Consider the following 21178-nt stretch of genomic DNA (forward strand, 5'->3'; position numbering starts at 1 on the left):
ACGTTTTTCTCTTAAATACGTGTAATTCTCCTTGTTAAATGTTTAGTTTGACCGACAAAAGTTGTTTGTTTTGGGGGTTTTTTCAAAGAATTGACTGCCACAAATTCAGCATGCGGATCTCAAATGTGTTTAATTCTTGTTTGCTTTATGTGTCAGTTTCTGAGTAAACATCACGTAAGAATGACAAATAAACAGCTCGAAGCACGTTCGCCTCTCATTTGGACAACTGTGCGGGCGAGCGACAATTCCAAATGTCAACGACCTTCCACCAAAAAACAAACAAAAAAAAAAACGGTGGTGGTGAAAGTTCACCTGCACAGTGACACGGAATTACTTTTAGTCACACTTTTACGCGGAATGGTAGCCAGAGTGAGAGAGGTGCAAAAGCCGCAGTTGCTCCTGCTATTAAGGATTTGTTCTTTCATTGACAATCACACATTTCTAGTCAGAGCGATTTTAAAGCGCTGCGATAAACGGTGCCGTAGCAATCACTTGTGGTGTGACGGGAAGGTCTTTTCAGCGTCCGCTCATGTCGCCATCCTCTGCCCAATATATTTTGGTGGGTTCCTGAAGATACTCTCCTCCATCTGCTGGCATGCGGTTCAGGTTTCCAAAAGATTCAGACTTGGACTGACCAAGGTCGGAAGGTCCCGGGGTCTGCAGTGGGACACTGACACACAAAGATGGACTGTTGCTGATTTCCACAACAACCAGAAAATCCGTTCTGTCTGCAGATGGATTAAAAACATGTTGTTGTTGTTTTTACCAATTTGGTGAAGCGGTCCTTGCAAGCGTTTCGTATCCGCTCTGCAGAGGCGGGGCTGTCCAACCTGAACGGGCCGGTGATGCCCGACTCGGCCCGCGCTGCACTAATGGCGTCTTTGATGGCAAAGAAAACGGATGAAGCCAGGAACAAAGGAGGCTCACCCACAGCCTGACCAAGAGAAGACATCACATTCATCATCTTAGGCCAGCAAGTGAACGTAAAATTGGGCTCCATTGGACCTTTCAGTTCAAATCATTTGCAGTTCACATTTAACTCGTTCACTCCCAAAGACGTTTTTAAACGTCTTTTCAGACATGGTCCAGAAATGGCTGGTACTGAATGAGTTAAGAACCAATGCAATTAGGAGACTTTTTTTTTTTTTTTTGGTGCAATACACACATGCGGCTAGTACAACTAAAAGGTTGCACTGGTACAGAGGTGTCAAACTCATCACTCAGCATGAGACTTGATTTCTACCGTCTTCGCTATTAATTTAGTGTATTATTGTTTGTTGCTGTCCAAATTCTTTTTGCTCCACATGCAACACTTTGTATACAGCGGCGGTTGTTTTCAAGTGCTCTAGAAATACAGATGAGTTGAGTTCATGGGTGTCCGACCACATCAAATATGGCGGAGACAGTCAGAACCAGGACACACGTCTATGCTCCATTCATGATCGCTTATTGGTTGGACGAGTTTCAAGATTACAGTCTACATAATTTCGAGCGCTTTATGGTCTTCTCAATTAAATGCAACGACATAGATAAAGTTTGGTTCATATTTGACCGGCTATTGATGAGCTAAGCTGTCAAGATAAGCCCGCTAGCTAGCTTGGCTTCACCATTGAAACAGCTAGCGTACCTGCGTCTGACAGGAAGTTTAATGTAGATGTTGTGTACCTTGGAGTGGCAAACCTTGCGTTACGATCATCTTCATATACTGAGATAATACGCCCATCCATTCTCCGATTCATTTTAAGCGCGTCGTCTGTGACAATTGCCCAATGAGTGACCCTGAGCCAACCGGTGGCACCCATGAGACATAAAATGACTTTTATTTCAAGGACAAACGGCACATTCGATGAGGAATATGTGATTTGCTAAGAAAGTTTCAAGACATAAAACCGTTGAGTCGCGGCAACGACACTCATTTGGCTCGAGTGCCTCACCTCTTGGTGACAGTTACCTTGGAGGCGAAGATGGCCTTGTCGTGGGCTGCGTCACGAAGCAACGACACAGTAAGCTCGGTGGGTATGTCACCAAAGGCTGGAATCTTGTAAGAACCCGGGCCGCGGGTGAGGAGGACGCCCTGGGGGGAATAGTGAAGTTCCTCCAGGGTGAAGAGACCCAGACCCTGCATGAACGCCCCCTCCACCTTGACACAAATAGACAACATTCGCAGCCGCCCGCAAAGAATAAAACATCTTGAATTTGTCGACTTGCTAACGTACTTGTCCGATGTCTATCGCGGGATTGAGGCTCACACCAACGTCCATTACAATGGTGGTGCTCAGGTTCTAAATCAAGCACAAGTAGAATGTCAGACTGAGTGGACAACAGGAATATCGAAAATTCACGTATCATCGACGCCTGTCGAAATGTAGATGGAAATAAGTTGTTCTTTTGTTTTTCTAAACCCCCTAAACTGTTTTAAAAACCCCAATAAGGCTCCAATATGTGTTTCCCATGAAAAAATGGTTAAAAATAATCCCTTGAAAATATCGACCCAAAAAAAAACTGCAAATAGGTGAATCCGTGGGTGCGGAACCATGTGCCGGGGTTCATTGTCCTGGTCATTGAAACATTTCAACTCCTCCCAGCTAATTAGTATGACACTACTACTACTGTTCTTGGCAGAGGACAAAGAATATGAATGGGTACTGATAAATTGTCCATCTACATATGTAGCTGTACCGTTTGTGTTCAACGCATTGCTGAAATGATGATAGCATTACAACACAACATAAATGTGAATTAGCTTTATCATTCAGCTCGTGAAATAAGAGGCTAATAACAAAAAGTGTAAATGTATCTCAAATGTTTGCTCCCGAATCCAAGCAAGAAGTAAAAAAAAATCAGCAGACTGATGGCTCTATCTCTATCTTGCTATACCCTACTAGCCAACAAGTTTTCTGCATACATTTGTGGAAGATTGACACAAGATATAAACAGGTGGTTCTGTTTGTGACCAACAGGTGGCACTGTAGGGCTCCTCCTGCAGTGTCACACCTGCTGGTCATTGCGTCATAAGTTCATGTTGTGTTAAAAGCACCCCCTGCCCGACCGGTCGGCGTCGGGTCATTGTTGCAGTCGTGTGCGTCTCTGTGCATGTGTCATGTTTTTGTTTTCTGTCTTAGGTTTGTTTGCTACTTTGTTTCCTCAGATTTTCTGGACTTTATTTGAGTGAGTCTTTTGAGTTAGTTTCTCCTGTTTGCGTTTTTTTGTTCAATACATCTCGGTCAGCCACCCTGCTCCACGCTGCTTTTTGGGGTCCTCCTCTACACAACCATCACGCAAAATGTAACACCATATCCCTGTAGTATACAAACGACAATGAAATGCATCTCAGAAAGCATTCTCCTTGTGACCTTGTGAGCTCCGGTCAAGCAGTCGACTTCCACTTCAGAACAGGCGACGCCGTAGCTGAAATAGTTGAACACTCGGCCAAAGTTGGTTTCAAAGTCGTATCCCAGTTCTGGCGTCCTGACACAAGACAGGCAACAGTGAGACCGGCCTCGTCCAAACGACGACAGCGCACGGCTCAAACACGGACCCACTTGTAAAAGCCGTTGGCACTCAGGTTGACTCTGTCAAAGTACGCCGCTTTGACCTGAAACACAGAGGCAGCCGCTCAATGGCGGCAAAGCTTTCGGCCAAGTCACGCTCGGAATGACGCTCACCCAGTCTTCCCACGATCCTTTGGGGTTTTTGATCTTGTAGGGTTCAAGGCGCTCGTTGAGGAGCTGGCAGGCATTTCTCACAGCAGCTCCGTTGAGGTCCGAGGAGGCTGAAGCAGCAGTCGGACTTGCGTTTGGGACCGTTTGGGTGCTGGTCTCCGATATGTGGATCTTTGAGCAAGGAATGCCGAGAACCCGACTGGCCACCTGGAACAGCCGAATTTTGTAAAAACTCTGGTGCCGAAACGACTGTCATAACCGCGGTTGCTCTGTCTCTGAACGACCTGAACCATCTTGGTGTGGAGTCCCTGTCCCATTTCGGTCCCGCCATGAGTCAGGAGGACCGACCCGTCCGTGTAGATGTGAACGAGCGCTCCGGCCTGTCCACACAATACAAATATCAATCAAAACGTCGTTTTATTGTGCATCCGTCATGCGATTGCTGTTTCCTCATCTGACCATCCATCTATAGCGTGTGTTGTATCATTCAACACATAGCTAGCTCTCTCTCTCTCTCTCTCTATATACATATATATATATATATATATATATATATATATATATATATATATATATATATACACAGTATATCCAACCATTTTCCGATCCGCTTTATCCTCACAAGGGTCGCGGGGGGTGCTGGAGCCTATCCCAGCTGTCTTCGGGCAGTAGGCGGGGGACACCCTGAACCGGTTGCCAGTCAATCGCAGGGCACAGAGAGACCAACAACCATCCGCATTCACACTCACACCGAGGGACAATTTGGAGTGTTCAATCAGCCTGCCATGCATGTTTTTGGAACGTGGGAGGAAACCGGAGTACCCGGAGAAAACCCACGCAGGAGCGGGGAGAACATGTAAACTCCGCACAGGAAGGCCAGAGCCTGAATTGAACCCTGCACCTCTGGACTGTAACCACTCGACCATCGGGCCGCCTTTCTCTCTCTTTCTCAGTGTGTGTGTGTGTGTGTGTGTGAGACGCTATGAAATGAAGACCAAAGACTGTTGGAAATCATTTCTTTGCACTTCTTCAAGTTGTAAATGTAATTCCGCGCGTCTGATCTCGTTTGGGCCGGCAGAGATGGCTTCGAACGTGCAAGCGGCACATACCTGGTTCAGAAAAGTCGCGGTGAAGCTGATGCCGAATTTGGTCGGTATGACGGCGAGGCCTCGTTTGGTCCATCGGTTCTGCCTGGAGGAAAGGTAGCGACTTGTTTGAAGGCGAAAACTTTGAAAGTGGCAATAACGCCTCCCACCTGTTGTAAAGCTCGACGGCAGCTTTCCGCTGCTGGTACCGCGAGCGGGACAGGCACTCATCCCAGCAGAGATCCAAAGTGTACTGTTCCAGGACCTGGTTGAACGGTGTTACTTCGCCTTGTTGATAAAGGTTGAGGCGTCGAACCTGCAAGAGCAAGAGACGGACGGTCCCGCCAACACCGCCTTCCCACAAGCTTGCCGTTTATCAGCAGGAAATCGACAGACCTTGTCGGCCGGCCAGCCCAGGCTCTGAGCCACGTCGTTGATCCAGCTCTCGGCAATCATCATGCCTTGGGGACCTCCGAAGCCTCTGAAGGCCGTATTGGACGGCAGGTTGGTGCGGCATAAAAAGCCGCGACCGCGCACGTTTGGGACACTGTACGAGTTCTCCATGTGGAACAGAGCTCGCTCCATGACCTCCACGACAAAAGCATCAGCGAGGGAACGACGTCGATGCGTCATCACAACCGTGCGTGGCGAGGGATACTCACTGCCAGAGAGAGGTCAAGGGAGTTTCCCACGTTGCTGTAGAACGACACATCCAGGGCCACCAACTTCCCGCTCTTCAGAAAGCCCACCTTGAGGGAGGAAGGCGTGGTTTCAGTGCTTTCACTTTAGTGATGAGCTTGGAAAAGACGTGTGTGTGTGGGGGGGGGGGGGCTCAATTTAGGATCAAAGGCTATTGTTCTTTGTCGATGTTTTTCACGTCACTCGCAGTTGACGTTTGCTGTCAAACTGGACATGAAACAAAAAGTGACTTCCGCATGTATTTCAAACAACGAGATAGCCTCCATTAGCTTCAAGTCTTAATGACAAACGCCGTAGACGCTGGCTAGCTGAGAAGGCCTGTGTTGCAGTTGTGACCTTTGATGCAAATGGAGTATGAAGCAACACATGTAGACATATACAGTAAAATAACAATTGGCCTACTTTTTATCCATCCATCCATTTTCAAATCCGCTTTATCCTCCCAAGGGTTGCCGGAGCCTGCCCCAGCTGTCTTCGGACAGTAGGCACGGTACACCCTGAACTGTTCGCCAGCCAATCGCAGGGCACACACAGACAAACGACCATTCGCACTCACACTCACACCGCGGGACAATTTGGAGTGTTTAATTAATCTGCCACGCGTGTTTTTGGAACGTGGGAGGAAAGCGGAGTACCCGGAGAAAACCCATGCAGGCACGGGGAGAACATGCAAACCCCACACGCAAAGGCCGAGGCCTGGAATCGAACCCTGCACCTCTCCGCTGTGAGGCGGACAAGCTAAGCCGTCGCCCACCGCGCCGCCACCTGCTTCTTATCCTGTGCAAAAAAAAAAAAGACTTTTACTGCTGACTCGCCTCTGTCTCCATCTGGACTGCAATTGTATGTGAGCGTTTTATCGCCACAAGGTGCACACACCAGGATCACTGAAACTTCCAAAAATCCTTTGATTCCAGCGATTGCCTCACAAGGTTGTGAAAGTGAAGGCTACCGTGAATTTTGTCCGGCAATGCCCGATGTTCAACGCGACCTTTGTGAGGATAAGCGGATCAAAAAATGGATGGATGGACTTGTGTCAGAAGTTTTATCTGTGACCACTGTGGTATTTTTTTTTCATTGACAGAGTAGTGCCAACAGTGTTGTCCGCATGTGCATAAACTTTATAAGTGAAGAAATGCGGTTCTGAACTTGTTCAATCTGTTAGGAGCCTTGAAACGGTGCCTTTGTACCTTATAATTTCCATAGAAGGGGTGCCTTCCTCCGGTGATCAACATATCTTCATCTCTGTCTAACATGCACCTGACGGGTCGTCGCAGTCTAACAGAAAAACGTGTCGGCGTGAAAGCAACGAGGCTGCACGAGAAGAGACCGACGGACGTACTTGCGTGCTGCCACGGAGACCACCGTGGACAGTAAGGTGGTCCGACTCTCTTTCCCGCCGAAACCTCCGCCCATCCTTTTGACCCGGACCACCACCCTGTTGGCGGGGACGCCCAAAGCCTTGGCCACCAGAGACTGCCGTGCAAAACAATCCAAGCCTCGGTCAAATGGTCAAAGGTTCTCACCAAAGTTTTCCCTCACCTGCGCCTCGGTGGGATTCTGAGTGGAGGTAAAGAGCTCCATTTCGTCATCTTCCCCTCGAGGGACAGCCACTGTCACGTTGGTCTCCAGGTAGAAATGTTCCTGACCGCCGATGTGCATCTCACCTGTCAGATAGTCAGACGGCAACTAATTCACTCCCAAAGACGTTTTTAAACGTCTTTTCAGACTTGGTCTAGAATTGGCTGGTACTGAATGAGGTAATATGAGCAGCCGGATCAAGTCTGTTTTGCATTTGCGGGCTCACGATTTCACCTTCCAGGATGTGGTCTGCCTGTTTGAATCCTGCCTCCAGGTCCCCCTTCTGAAGTGTTCTGATTGGCTGATAGAAGGACTGGGCGGCAATGGCTTCCTGTCAAGCAGACCAGAAGTTTTCCAGAAGAACGTTTTTGAGAGGCCAGAAAAAAAAAATCTGTCATTCGACATAATGCGTGTTGGGGAATGCAATTTTGCAGCTTCTGAACCAGGGGTGTCAAACTCATTTTCAATGTGTAAAGAAGAAAGTGTTCACGTCCTTGATAGCGTCTGTTGTGTTGGGTCCGTCTCAGTGACAGACTGAGGCTGCTGTTGTATTTTTCTCTGATCAAAAAAATGTTGTCTTATACTCTGATCAAAACAGTGTGTCCCCCTAGCGGATACTCCACGAATTGCACCTTGCCTGATCAAACCCCCTTGCGGGCTGGAATCGGCCCGCAGGCCGTATGTGTGACACCCCTGTTCTGAACGATCTTCCGGCTGACATGTAGCCAGTCAACCAGAAGGAGCCACGTTGCCAAAACTCATTTCAACTCGACGTTTGCTCGCGTCTCGATCATTTCTGCGCACGACAACAACTGGCGCCATCGGATCCCAGGTGCTCTCACCTGAATGGTGACAATAGGCTGCAGCTCCTCATATTGGATCCTGACGGCTTTGGCGGCTCGCTGGGCATGAAGCTGAGTGTCAGCCACAACGGCGCCAACGACGTGACCCACACATGTGACCTGCGTCGTGAGAAGTGTCAACCGAACGGCCAGATCTTAACGCGAGCCTCGCGAGTGACTAAGACGAACGCTTACCTGGCCATCAGCAAGGACGGTCTCATCATGCTTGACCCCGCTGGCGTTGCTGCCGGGAATGTCGTCGGCGAAGACACAGCAAATGAAGCCGGGCGAACGCTCGGCTCCTGACGAGTCGACGGAGCTGCGGCGCAAAACCCAGGTCGACTTTCACTGATTCACTTTTAGTTGTTTCGATGGCAGTTTGTCAAAACTATTGCCAAAAACGGTCGGGGGCAGCTGGCGTACAGCATGTCTGAGCATGAGTGTGCCTCTGTGAATGAAGGGAGTCTTACAGGATGCGAGCATGCGCCTTGCTGCTCGTCACGAGCGCCAAGTAGACCTCGTTCTCAAACAGCGGGATGTCGTCGCAGTACACCGCCTCGCCCGTCGCCTGCTTCAGAGCGGAGAGGTGCATCATGGGATGGCCCACCACGTCATTTTGGTTCGGGGCCTGTGGCACCTCCTGCAGATGAAATCATTTATTTGTTTTTTATTTTTTAAACTTTATGTGCTTCATGGACAATGGGAAAATCAGGCCACGGGTGTTTGCTTGCTTGTACCTGGTAGATCTGAACGCTGGATGGCGTCTCTTGATGGTAAAGCTCTGTTGCACTCAAGAGATCAGATCTGACCTCTTCCACGTTCAGACCCTGAGAGACGACCGAGCTCAAGTTCAGTCTTTGAAAGATGATCGAGTAGACTGATACCGTTTCTTGGAAACGCGTCATGAGAGGAGAGGCGACTCAAGTCACATGGTTTGAGTCGGATCAGACTTGAGTCGTATTTGGCTGAAGCCATTTTAGGCGATGTCCGACGAAGCAACCGCTACCCCTAACTAATAAATCCCAGCAAGATAGTTGGCATCACAGTTTTAGTTGTCACTTATGCCAGAAGACAATGAAGGTTTCTTGATGTTAGAGGAATCTACAAACAGAATGATATCGTGTTTAAAGTTCCATTTCATTTGGGCCTGTCTAGACGGGTTGTGTATTTAGCACCCCCAAATGTCTGCGCGAGGGTGTCGGGCCGTCCGAACGGAGGGATCTTTGAAACCACAGTAACCACATTACCGCAAGAGTGCGAACAGATAGAAGGAGGCTAGACTCCGTCAACAGTTTAGAAACGAAGTGTTACAGAACATCAAAGGACAGTCTGGGAACTGGTCGCAGCCCCGGCGACCATTTGTCATCTGCGAAGTCTGCGACTTGTTTATTTGGAGAGACGGTGTTCAAGTATCTGTGGTTCAAAGCTCGACAAAAGCTAGTCGCATCGCCGACCGAGGGGCCGGACTGTGGGCGGAGTATGCAAATATCGGGGGCAGTGTCTTGCTTGTATTTTGCATATGTAAACAATAAAAGACCGGCGAGGAACACGAGGGACTTTGAATGTGATCACGGAGCAACTGCCTGCCGTTCGTTCCGAGAGATTCATTCCCGTCGGACTGCACCAACAACCTCCCCTGAGTCGAGTTCTTTTGTTCAAATTTGTCCGGGTAAAGCTCCGACACTTGACAACAACAATTCGGAGATGAGGTGCGTCTGCCAAGCGGAACGTTGGGTACCTGCCCTCGGAGCTTCTGCAGCACTGTCAGGTAGAACTTGTAGAACAGGCTGAGGGTCAGAGTTTGTCGGTATGTCACCATGCCGCCCGGCGCCGAGGGATCCAAGGTCATCTCCTCTGCCAATGAGGAGCAAGCTTCTGCCAGCAGCTCCTCCCCCCAGCATCTGGATGACATGGGAGGGTGGAACCTTCCGACTCTTCCTTCCGCTATTCGTTTCTGTGGCACGCGCTTTTTACCGTCCCAACAGTTTGGCCGCTGTATTTTTCGCAAGCACCGTGGTCGCCGCCATCCCGCCGTAGCTCAGCCTGGCATCCTCCACGACGCACGTCCCGGGTGTGAAAGTCACGCTCATGGCGGCGGTGACGATGCTGATGTCGTCCTCTCGGCGAGGTGACTGCTTGAAGGCTGACACAAACTGATTCTAGGGAGGACAGGCAGAAACAGTCGCCACAGAAATGCTTGGGGGAAATCACGGGAATGATGTGGAAGGGTACTTGTTCTGTTTTTACTTTGCGAGTCATTTACTTTCACAGGACCCGAGTGTGAGTGGAAGTATAGCCCTGCTAGGTGACCAATTGATACCTGGTTACTCTTTCAATAGCATTCTTGTTTGTCCATCCAGGCATCCACTATTGCTTATCTGGGGTCGGGTCGCGGGGGCAGCGGCTTTAGTAGGGAAACCCAGACTTCCCTCTCCCCAGCCACTTCTTCCCGCTTTTCCTGGCAGATCCCGAGGCGTTCCCAGGCCAGCTGGGTGACATAGTCTCTCCAGCGTGTCTTAGGTCATCCCCTGGGACACGCCCAGAACACCTCACCAGGGAGGCGTCTAGGAGGCATCCTAATCAGATGCCCGAGCCACCTCATCTGGCTGCTCTCGACGTGGAGGAGAAGTAGCTCAACTCTGAGCCCCTAACGGATGACAGAGCTTCTCACCCTCTCTCTAAGGGAGAGCCTGGACACCCTGTGGAGAAAACTCATTTCGGCCGCTTGTATCCGGGATCTCGTTCTTTGGGTCACAACCCATAGCTTGTGATCATAGATGAGGGTTGGAACGTAGATTCGCCGGGAAATTGAGAGCTTCGCCTTTTGGCTCAGCTCCTTCTTCACCGCGACAGACCGATACAAAGTCCGCATTCTCATTTTTCCGTTTTTTTGTTTGTTTTTTAAGGCTTTGGTTTCAGAGTGACGGAGAGCGGTTAGCTTGAGCGATGCATCTACCTTCCTGCTATAGGGAATCTCGATGGACAGCAGGATTTCTTGTGGTCGCAGCACGGTCCTCCTGTAACCCACAAAGAAACTGTCGTCCATCGGAACCACGCGGCTGCCATCTAATGAGCGGGAAGGGGAGAGGATAGGTCACAGGATAGGCTTCAGTATGTAGTCTTCATGTCACTTGGCGTACAAGAACCATGCAGTCGTCAACTAGCGCAAAGTGCTGCTTTACGAATACATGTAATTGTAATTGTAATTGTTCTACTATCCATCCATCCATTTTCTCATCCGCTTTATCTTCACAAATTGTCGCGGGAGGTGCTGGAACCTGTCCCAGCCTGTCTTCTGGCAGTAACCGGGGGACACCCTGAACCGGTTGCCAGCTAATCGCAGGGCAAACAACCATCCGCGCTCACACTCCAACCTCGGGACAATTAAGAATGTTCAATCAGGCTGCCATGCATGTTTTTGGAACGTGGGAGGAAACCGGAGTACCTGGAGAAAACCCACACATGCCCGGGGAGAACGTGCAAACTCCACACAGGAAGGCCGGAGCCAGGACTGAAACCACGACCTCTGCACTGTGAGGTCGATGCACTAACCACCCGACCAATTGTTCTACTAGTCTGTCTTAATGCTTGTCCAAGTATAGTGTGTGCTCATCTTCCTACTTGTGTGCCCTTGTCTCTCTATTAGTGCACTGCATGACCTTATCGCTCTGCTCGTGCACAGTCAGGCAACAGTGCGAGGCAGTTGAGGAAGACAAAGTTGTTCTACTAGTGAGCTGTTATTGTTCTACTAGTGCACATTGGCCATTTTACCTCTGTGCCGGAATGTCACACAGTAGCGTAAAAGGCACAAGTGGAAGAAAAGCTCACCGAACTGCCCTATCCGGGAGGACACAAATCTGAAGCAGAATTTCAAGTAAATACTCCAAACATCTTTCAAAGCACGCCGTCATTTTAACAAGGACACTTCATCTCGCGTGTTTGCTCTTGTGTCTTACCTTTGTCCATCAGTGTGACTTTGCAGCCGGCTGCCATGAAAACGGGATTCAGGTCTGATATGGGACTGGCGGTCATGATGTTCCCACCGACAGCCTGAAATGCATCCAACACACCCTTTTAAAATATGCACGGAAAATCCCACTGGTACGACCCCGTCTGGCTTTCAAAAGTACCCGTAAATGACAATTTCAATGTAGTTCACGCTGGGTTTGTGTTTTTTTTTTTCATTTTATGACCCGTTTCTGCCCCTCTATGCCACCCTAAGTGGCCGCATACAACGCACAGACCAGAAAGCACCAGCGGTGTCAATGAAAGGCTGAGCATTGGGCTCCGCCTGGGCTCACCGCAACGTTGCGTATCTGCTGACCCGCAAACCAGCGCAACTGCTCCAGGATGGCAAGGAAGAACTGGGTCTGGTCCAGAGGGAGCTCATCCACCGCCTGTTTCAGTACATCACCCATTTGGGTGAGGGTGCACGCCGCGCCAAACACGATACCTGCAAACAGGACCCGCACGGCCTGGTTTTTATGACCACCTTTCCCTCTTCCATTTTTAAGCAGTTGAAAGTCAAGATCCGCCTTTGCAGTCACCCTCATCGGTGTGCGTCACTCTGTGGAGTTCCGGAATGAAGGCTGGAGCCAGAATGACCGGATACAACATATTCTTGAACTTTACTTCTATACCTACACACACACAGGCACGCACGCACGAACACACGCAGTGAGCAGGGGGTTGAGAGACTGCGTCTGTGTGTGTTTGAGTGCACGGGAGTGAACACGTACCCACTTCAGTGTTTCCCACCACCACTCGGGCATCAGGATGTTCCCATTTCAGACTCAGGAACTCGTCCAAGTCGGCGGGCTGCAGCCACATTGTCCTGTCGCTGAAAAAATGCAGCGAGCGAGTCTTCTGACTTTTGCTCAGGGACTACATGGAGCAAAAGCGTAGACACATAAAAGAAAAAGGAATCAGGACTTATACAGGCGGTCGGGTTCATTATCTGGACCTGGGGAAATGATGAAAATTGGATTTGGGTGGGCTGAAGAGCTGCAGCCGGTCGCCCTTTTTCTGGTTGGGTACTGGAGTTGAAGTCAATTTCGAGTAACATTTTGAAGAATACTCAGCGGGTAACAACTTTGAACACAAACTAAATAGTCTTGTCATATTGACCATTTAAAATGTACCGTATTGGCCCGAATATAAGACGGTGTTTTTTGCATTGAAATAAGACTGAAAAAGTGGGGGTCGTCTTATATTCGGGGTCTAGACATTATACCCATTCACGACGCTAGATGGCGCCAGATGTCAATGAAGCGAATGCTGAACTTGACTCCCCAAGCCAAAGTGAACCTCTGCCACAAAAAATAAAAATAAAAATAGCGGTAACACGAAGAAGAAAAATAAAAAATAGCAGTAAGAAAGAAAAGAGAATAAAATAATAGTAGAGATAACAGAAAATGGAAAACGTAGTGACAATCTGGAGAAAAGTGGGTCGAATATCGGCCAGGTTAACCGGCAGCTGAGGAAAATGATGTCATTTACATTTAAAAAACCAGGAGCCATTCATTTACGAATGTGAGTGCACTTTAGTTTACATATTTAAATGTTCAGATATTAAGATTTGAATGAGGCAAAATGACATGCTTTTTCTCTCAAATATATTGTTAGAATCATTTGTTTCAGATGTACTGTCATTATTTTCTGCATAAAAATTAACTTGGTGTTCAAAAAGTCTTTTTTCAAACTTGAGTCTTGAAAAAGAGGGGGTCGTCTTATAATCAGGGCCGTCTTATATTTGGGCCAATACGGTATAACAAAAAAGTGATTCTTGGGAAAAAAAAAAAAAGCAAATTCCTCCTTGAAGTACATTCCAAAGTCCGAAATTCTTTTGCCTTTGTTTCAGATAATGAGTTGAATTAGTATATGTAGAGTTTTTCTTTGTCTGTTTTTTTTTTTGTAATAAAAGTGTCTGTAGTTCTACTTCAGGACAGAGTACTTTTGCCGACTCTGGATGCACGCTGCCGCACGTGTGTGATTTGTTTCTCACCATCAGCTCTGGAGGGAAGATGACCTCCTGCGTCGGGTCAAGCGGCGCAAAGTCAGCAGCGTTAAAGAGCCTCGAGGCCGCCTGAAAACGGAGCGCGCTGTCACTCCCCTCGCAAGAACGCGCCTTCTTCAGACACACTTACGTCCACGTCCGCCTCCTTCTCCTCGGCTCCCCCATTGGTCATACAGCAGCCGTTCTCTCGTCCCTTCCCCCCACAGCATCCGCCCTCCTACGGGAGACATCATAAACCGAGTGATTGACAGACGGTGGGATAAAGTCCAAACCCGTGATTTTCAACCACTGTGCTGTGAGAAATCATCACGTGCGCCAATTTCAGTTCATTGACTGGAAAATTATTGATTTACTCCAAATCGTTCATCTATCACTTCAATGGGGAACGATGATGTGAGATGCGGGTGTTTTGAGTTAGGAGCGTGATCATAGAACAAATTGAATTTGTTTCTTGAGGCAACGCTGCGTGTGCCTTGGCTTAAAAAATAGCGGGAAACTCGGGTCTAATCGGACAGTTTCTCACCACAGTAAAGGTCTTGTAGGCCTCCAGGATGGGCCGATATCCAGTGCAGCGGCAAAGGTTTCCTAAAAATGAGTATGTCGTTAAAATGAACCACACATCAGATAATGACAGGCCCAGTAATTACATAGCCGTGCCCCCACTTCCTCTCGTACACCCACACACGACCCCTGCAGGGATAGAGGGGGTGTATACTTTCACTGATGTCAGCTTGTTTGATGAAAGCTCATTTCGTGTATCTTCTAATGAAGTTCCAAAGCGAACCGGCTGCGCACTTCCGAGCTGCTGCCAATAATAAAATAAAATTCAAACAGAAATCCATTTGGCAAATAGGGAGCGGACTAAGGACAGCTCGGAAACCCCTAAAAATGTTGGGCTCCGTTTTCACTTGCCCAAACGCAAATCACCGAGCCCCCCTCTGGGGTCGCACCCATGCGGCAATGGAAGGGTAACCTAGGTCCTCATTCCCATTGGCTCACAGCCAGTGGGAGGAGCCAAAGTGCTCAGGTGTTGGGATGTGGCCGATGACCGGGATCTTGGCGATCCTATTCCCAGCTCCAGAAGCTGGCTGGAGGGAAGACGTGGAATGTCAGCCGCCGGGTACCGGCTGGCCAAGAGGAACGCAGCTTCGGCAGTCATCCAGGCAAAAAATTGGACACCGGAGGAGTTTTCTGCTCCACCTTCTGGCGTCTCAGGACAGGGAAGCAATGCAGCATCAACACTGCGTATGGTAGGGATTGGGCCTTGCTGATCTCTCTTGGGAGGGCTCTCCTACTATGCTATTTCCATCATGGCCGCCATTTTCTCATGTACCATCTTGCTTTCGACTGACGCTTGACACATTCAAACTACGACGGGAGAGAAAAAGGCTAAAATAACCTTGAAGCTATGGCCTGTTTTCTCATTGACTTCGGACAAATGACATGCCAGAGCATCGTTTGTTCTCGCTCAAGATTTTGCCATCCTCTCTATCCCCTACCTTGGAAAGCCTCCTCCACATCAGCCATTTTGGGGGTGGGGTTGTTTCTGAGCAGAGTGTACATGGACATGACGATACCCGGGGTGCAGAAACCGCACTGCGAGCCATGGGCCTTTGCGATCCGCTCCTGAAGACGACACAAGAAATCGGGGGGTCAGCAACCTCTTCAAAACTCGCTGCTACTTCTCGTTTACTGATCAATATGAGGGCCTTCCAGTTTGATCCATACTTTGTAGCATAACAAAGGTGCTCTAAATGTTTAACAAGGTAGGAAACAGACTAAGTATGAACACTTATTACGAGTGTTTACATTTTGGACTGATCTGGATCGGATCCTATACCTGAACGGGATGCAGCTGCCTCGCAACGCTGCCGATTCCTTCCACAGTGGTCACAGCAACCAGATGCAAGGAGCAGATCGGGGCGAGGCAGGCGTTGACGGCATAATGACTGAGCGCAGCTAAGGACTCGTTACCTGCGCCACAATCTGTCAGCTTGAAATCGTTTCGCGGCCCACGTCATTTGGGCAACATACGACTGCGTGGGCGGGGCAGGATACAGCAGCTTGTGCGTGTGAGGTTGGTATTTGGACAGCATCACTGTGCACGCGCCGCAGCCACCTTCGGCGCAACCCAGCTTGGTCCCTGGTAGGCCCACTGAAAGAGACGACATCGAAAGAGGCGTGCGCCACCAGGCATGACAAAGTCCTCAAAGGGTCACAAGGTAACAAGTGATTCATGTCGTGTCCGAGTAGGACGGATCGATTTCCGCTGGCAATGAAGTCAAGCGGCGTGACGTGAAAGGTTTGTGTGAGACCAAACGAGTGGCACGTTAATTCTGCCGAAATGCTAAAATGTGCAGAACGGCATTCAAATTAAGATGTCATGTGACGCCGCACATGTGTCCTGGGATGGCAAGTCATTCTTAGTGATTGTACCGAAAGCTTTTTCAAGTGTCTGCTTTTTTGTTTTCTTTTCTGATAAATACATTTGAAAACAGACGCACTCACCCCTGGCCATATCGCAGTTCACCATATCGCAGATTTTTAAAGTTAAGTTGATTTGCATCGCCCAAAACAATCTCAAAGGGCTTCACAGGCCTACAGCTGACAAAGATCAGCGATCCCAACCAACCTACAAACCAACCAACCAGGGAAGGAGAAACTAAAAACATCATGTGAGGAAAAAGAAAAGCGAAAATCTCCGAGAAGGAATCATAAAAATCAAATTTCATAGTATGGATATTTTTTTCTGCTGTATTGCAGCATTTTTCCATGACTGTAAAGTCTACAGTGTAGACTCACAAAACAATAAGTGTGAACCAGGAGGAAAGATTGTGTAAAAGACTGAGAATGTTTTTTTGTTTTTAATTTTGGGATCATGTCACGCATAAAAAGAGGATGAAGTTCAGCGGGTCTACCGCAAAGCAGAGCTGACTTGATTAAGTAAACATGAGTTAGCTAACCAATGTTTATTTGAAACGGTCTGCCTGCATTCAGTATAGGTGAACCCAAGTCAAAAATCTTCTTTGTATTCGTATGTTCTACGGGCCCCCGGCGATTCTCACAGTATTCGCATGGTGTTCGATGGCATTTTAATATTCATGTCTGCTGTCCTGACAAACCGATTGGCAAAGGACTTTTTAAGCCCTAGCGACCTATTTAATTTGGCGCCATATGAGACGAGCCACATGAACGAGGACATACTTGAGACCTACTTCTTGCCTCTGGTGTACCAGTGTCAAACTTGAACGTCTTGGACAATGTGATTTTCTGATCAGATGACTGTAATCTTTGATGATGTTAAATCTGCCGCTCCGGATTGCCATTGACAGATGTTAAGCTCTCTCCTTGATCGTCTGTGTTAAATCCTTTTGAGACTGTTTCCTTGAATTTTTTTTTTTTTTGAAGAAGTGGTTTGTCAGACGAAGCCATCCAGCTCCACTTGTGACTCCGCTCCTCTCACATCAAGGAGGTTTGCCAGTCAGGTTTTAGAATGATGCATAGCTCAGAGTCAGCCCTGTTAGGAGTTTTTCATAGCATCCTCCTGGCTCATGACACTGGAGACGATGTATGTTTTGCTTTGTTGGGTCTAACTGCAGCGATTGATACGGTGTTGCATAGTATTCTGTTGGCTCGTTTGCAAAACCAGGTGGGCATTCGTCGTCGTGCTCTCGAGTGGCTTAGATCCTCTTTGCTTGAAAAAACATTTTGCGTTAGCCTTGGATGCTCTGAGCCTCGCACTGCCCCATTGTCATACGGTGTTCCACAGGGTTCAATTCTGGGGCCTCTGTTGTTTTCATTGTATCTGCTTCTCCTTTGATATTAAAAAAAAACCATGCTGTTTCCTTCCACTGCTTTGCGGAGGACGGTGAGATCTACGTCCCGCTGAGCAAAACCACATTTTCTCATGGAGGCCAATTTTGTCCTGTCTGAAGGAAAAAAAGGCCTGGACAGCACTGAATTTCCTGAATTTGAATGAAATGAAAAGAGAAGTGATGGTGTTTGGTCCCAGTGGCCCTTGTACATCCCATCCTGCTGACTTGTGCCCGCTAGCGCCTTATCGAAAGCCAACAGTCTCAAAAACTGGACGGTGATTTTAAAACGGACTAGCAAATTGGTGCTGTTGTGATACTGTATAAATGGCGCCGCGTGAGTGGCTGCCTTTCCAGCAGCGCCTATATTTTGTTGTTCTACTTCTTCCTTTCATAACTTTGCTGCTGTGAATCTGGAATTTCTCCATTGCGAGACTAATAAAGGTTTTCTTACTTAGTTACTTACTTATATAAGACAGCTTTTTCATCTTAGGTAGCTGGCTGAAGTAAAGTCTCTTTATTGCAAAGAGCACTTTGAAACAGTAATCTACGCCTTTGTCGCATCTCGGCTGAATTAAGCAGAAGAATCCGTCCGTTGTCATGGCATGGCCATTTTGTCCTATCCCGCCCTCTACTGTGAATTGATTTCACTTGACCAAACCCAGACAACAGGTGAGTCCTGATATTTGAGAATCCAATCTATGGCATCACAAAAGTTGGGGATGCCGTAGTGCGCTGAAAACAAAAATGTCAACGAAATCATCCACTACTTGATTTCAACTTCATTATAGCCGATTACAAATTTTTTTTTTTCAAATTTACACAATCACCTGTTCTACTGAAGCATAGAGCGTGAGTACTTCTGATGCTTTTGGTCTGATCCTAAGTGTGTGTGCGTGTGTGTGTGTGTGTGTGTGTGTGTGTGTGTGTGTGTGTGTGTGTGTGTGTGTGTGTGTGAGACGTACACTTCCTCCTCAGATAGGTGAGCAAGGTCATTTCGGGATCTGCATTTGTCTCCACAACCTGGAACAACAACAACAACAACAAAAACTTGCACATGTGAAATAACACATTTAGCTTGACATGCGATGAAATGAAATTTAAGGCGACATTGCGTTGAGCAGACGTTCCGGCCCAAAAAGTGAACAGTTATTCATTTACAGCCACAGGCCTGTGTGCGGATCACACTGTCGCCTGCTCTTTAACCACCGTCGCATTTACTGTCTTCGGTATTCTTCATTCACGAGTTAAAAACCGTCACAAGTTATAAAACACTTTACAAACAAGCACTTAAAAAAAAAAAAGATCTGAAGAAACTGGCTGTCAGCATTGACTGATGACTACATTTCGTAACGTATGAGATGAGAGGACAGTAATGTCATTCAGTTTGACATCTTTGCACATACTTTGACAAATACACTTTATGAACCCTTTCATGCACCTTGTAACCGGATTGCATGATAAACTGTCCACTGTAGTCCCTGAAAGGGCTCAGAGACAGAAATGTCATCTATGTGCGTGATACATGCGTGACTGTTGCGTGATGTGATGCGTGTCATGCTATGCCTCTATACTAATTGAACTTTTCGGCTCTTCATTTGCAGATGCAAATTAGCTAGAAAGCTATCGGATTGGATTGGATTGGATAAAACGTTATTGTCAAATGTTACTGTATGTGTAACATGTAACATACGGCACAGATTAAATTTCTTCCCTATCATCCTGGTAAAAAGCATCTCTCCTTTTGAATGTTTTCTGTACGTGGTCCCTGACGAGTAATTGCATACACTCAACATCTTACATATGAGTAAACTGTTGTCAATATTATTCAAGTTAAACAAATGACATTGTTTACCTTTTTCCCATTCACGAAGAAGACGAGGTCGTCGGACGAGGACTGGCCACACGTCGTCATGTTTCCGTCCAGGTCTCTCATGTTGTGAAACGTCTCTGTCCCCTCCAGAGTCTTCACTGATTCTCGGCGTCGGGCGTCAGGAGGGGGCGTGTGGTTCTAGCGCCGCCCCCCCTGCAACAACCCAACAAGTTTCAAGTTTCATCTCTATCGGTCACAGGCTCAGTTATGTACAGTTAGGGCCCGTACTGAAATGCTTTTGTATCATTGCAGGGTAAAGATCAATGCAAAAAATAAAAAATAAAATGACCCACATCAAATAATAGCAGCTTCATGGCCTATGGCAAGAAAGTTCTCCTCACCCTGTCAGTTGTCTGACGGGGGGGGGAGGCTTTCTGTAGCGGAGTGCTGAGGTGGCATGACCAAGAAAGGTCCTGGAAGATGTTGATGCAGATTTACCTGGAAGATTTCCAAACGATGATGAGAGGAATCAAGCTCCTCTTCTGCTTGTGGAGAAATCCACTCCGAGCGTCTTGGTTTTGTTGGTGTTCAACGCAAGGTGATGGATGGGTGATCTTAGCCGTGACCGAGCTGCGGCATCGGGAAACTTGATTATAATTTTGGAGTCTGAGCTGCCCTTGCAATGGGGGTAGAGGGAATACAGCAGGAGGCTCAGTACACAGCCTTGGGGTGCTCCGGGGATGAGGGAGGATTATTTGCTTGAACGGGCCCAGCAGATCTCACACACAAAGAAGAGCGTCGCCTGGAATCCGTCTCACCGCTTGGTAAAACTGATCTAGCGCTGCAGGAGAACTTTGACACCTGGAAGATGTTGGGCACTGTATAATTATTTACAGTTGGCCCCGTGTCTGGAGACAAAGGTCCAAAAACATCGCCGGCTCTCTACTGTGAATCTGTTTATAGTCAAGGCGGGGAAAGTTAAAGAATCCAGTCAAAGTACAGTTAATTCTTAACATCACAGTTTTGACATTTTGCAGCAGGAAGAATGGCGGGACGTTTCTCCAAGCGACCCAAAATACACCAACACAAAAGTCTTTTAAAATGTCATTCTTTGCGAAAGCAGCAACAAAGATTCTGCACTCTGGGGTTATTTGGGGTCAAATGTGACCCATGTGTACTCAAACGGATGTGACACTTACCAGCAACTTGATGTGCCATAAATGTGCACAGTTTTAGGCGACATTGGGGAAGGTGTTCACAGTGGAGCTTCAAACATTTTTGAGAACCCTTTGCGTTCCCGCCACATTTATAAAGGGTCCCACAAAAGCATGCACCTGCTAGTCTCTGACGGGGGGGGGGGGGGGGGGGGGGGGAATCTGGAAACAATGAAAGAGTGAAACAGCATCAATGCGATCACAGAGGAAGTCAGATTTGCGTGACGTCATTTTGCACATTGTAGGCAAAATAGGACACCGCGTTGTTTGTAGTTTTTGTCCCAAAACGAGTGACGTCAAGCCGAAAAAAATACACTTTCCCTTTTTCCTGAAACAGTCAAGTGAGTTAATGGCAGACACATCTTGTCCGTACTACACGAATGGATGTAGACCATTAGAACGATGTTGATACCATAAAGATATGAGCAGGATATGTGCGTCGAAAACGAACAGTATG

General features: G+C 47.8%; 1 protein-coding gene across 2 annotated transcripts; it reads right to left on the minus strand.

Moving 5' to 3' along the window:
- Nucleotides 1–111: 111 nt before the first annotated feature.
- LOC147210554 (xanthine dehydrogenase/oxidase-like) lies at nucleotides 112–20333 on the minus strand. 2 transcript variants are annotated; one of them, XM_086112512.1, is made up of 36 exons: nucleotides 20006–20330; nucleotides 19550–19720; nucleotides 18660–18717; nucleotides 15941–16037; nucleotides 15723–15831; nucleotides 15382–15508; nucleotides 14406–14467; nucleotides 14013–14099; nucleotides 13871–13951; nucleotides 12606–12750; nucleotides 12414–12506; nucleotides 12168–12319; nucleotides 11823–11916; nucleotides 10823–10932; nucleotides 9841–10025; nucleotides 9605–9767; nucleotides 8604–8693; nucleotides 8337–8506; nucleotides 8062–8185; nucleotides 7867–7986; nucleotides 7259–7355; nucleotides 6986–7110; nucleotides 6786–6919; nucleotides 6634–6721; nucleotides 5410–5496; nucleotides 5144–5335; nucleotides 4918–5063; nucleotides 4772–4853; nucleotides 3947–4042; nucleotides 3666–3869; nucleotides 3543–3595; nucleotides 3354–3468; nucleotides 2217–2282; nucleotides 1952–2140; nucleotides 767–934; nucleotides 112–670 (listed from the first exon to the last, which is right to left on the minus strand). In XM_086112512.1, exons 2-36 carry the CDS (start codon nucleotides 19628–19630, stop codon nucleotides 620–622), a joined length of 4041 nt encoding a protein of 1346 aa, XP_085968638.1. In that variant the 5' UTR covers nucleotides 19631–19720; nucleotides 20006–20330; the 3' UTR covers nucleotides 112–619. The 2 variants fall into 2 exon arrangements, 1 of the variants encoding a protein (XP_085968638.1); XR_015101046.1 differs by lacking the exons at nucleotides 112–670; nucleotides 767–934; nucleotides 1952–2140 and having other exon boundaries at nucleotides 3539–3595; nucleotides 20006–20333.
- Between the last annotated feature and the right edge of the window lie 845 nt (nucleotides 20334–21178).

This window comes from Hippocampus guttulatus, chromosome 1 (assembly GCF_054856545.1).
Source record: "Hippocampus guttulatus isolate MCC_2025c chromosome 1, RoL_Hgut_1.0, whole genome shotgun sequence".
NCBI classification, from domain to species: domain Eukaryota; kingdom Metazoa; phylum Chordata; class Actinopteri; order Syngnathiformes; family Syngnathidae; genus Hippocampus; species Hippocampus guttulatus.

Excerpts from the sequence above, each read along its gene's own strand:
- LOC147210554 (XM_086112512.1), bottom strand. The coding sequence starts at position 19,630 with ATGAGAGACCTGGACGGAAACATGACGACGTGTGGCCAGTCCTCGTCC. Across the intron at positions 5,497-6,633 it reads CCTTCTATGGAAATTATAAG|GTGGGCTTTCTGAAGAGCGG; the intron begins GTACAAAGGCAC and ends TCCTCCCTCAAG. Across the intron at positions 4,854-4,917 it reads GCCGTCGAGCTTTACAACAG|GCAGAACCGATGGACCAAAC; the intron begins GTGGGAGGCGTT and ends CCTTTCCTCCAG.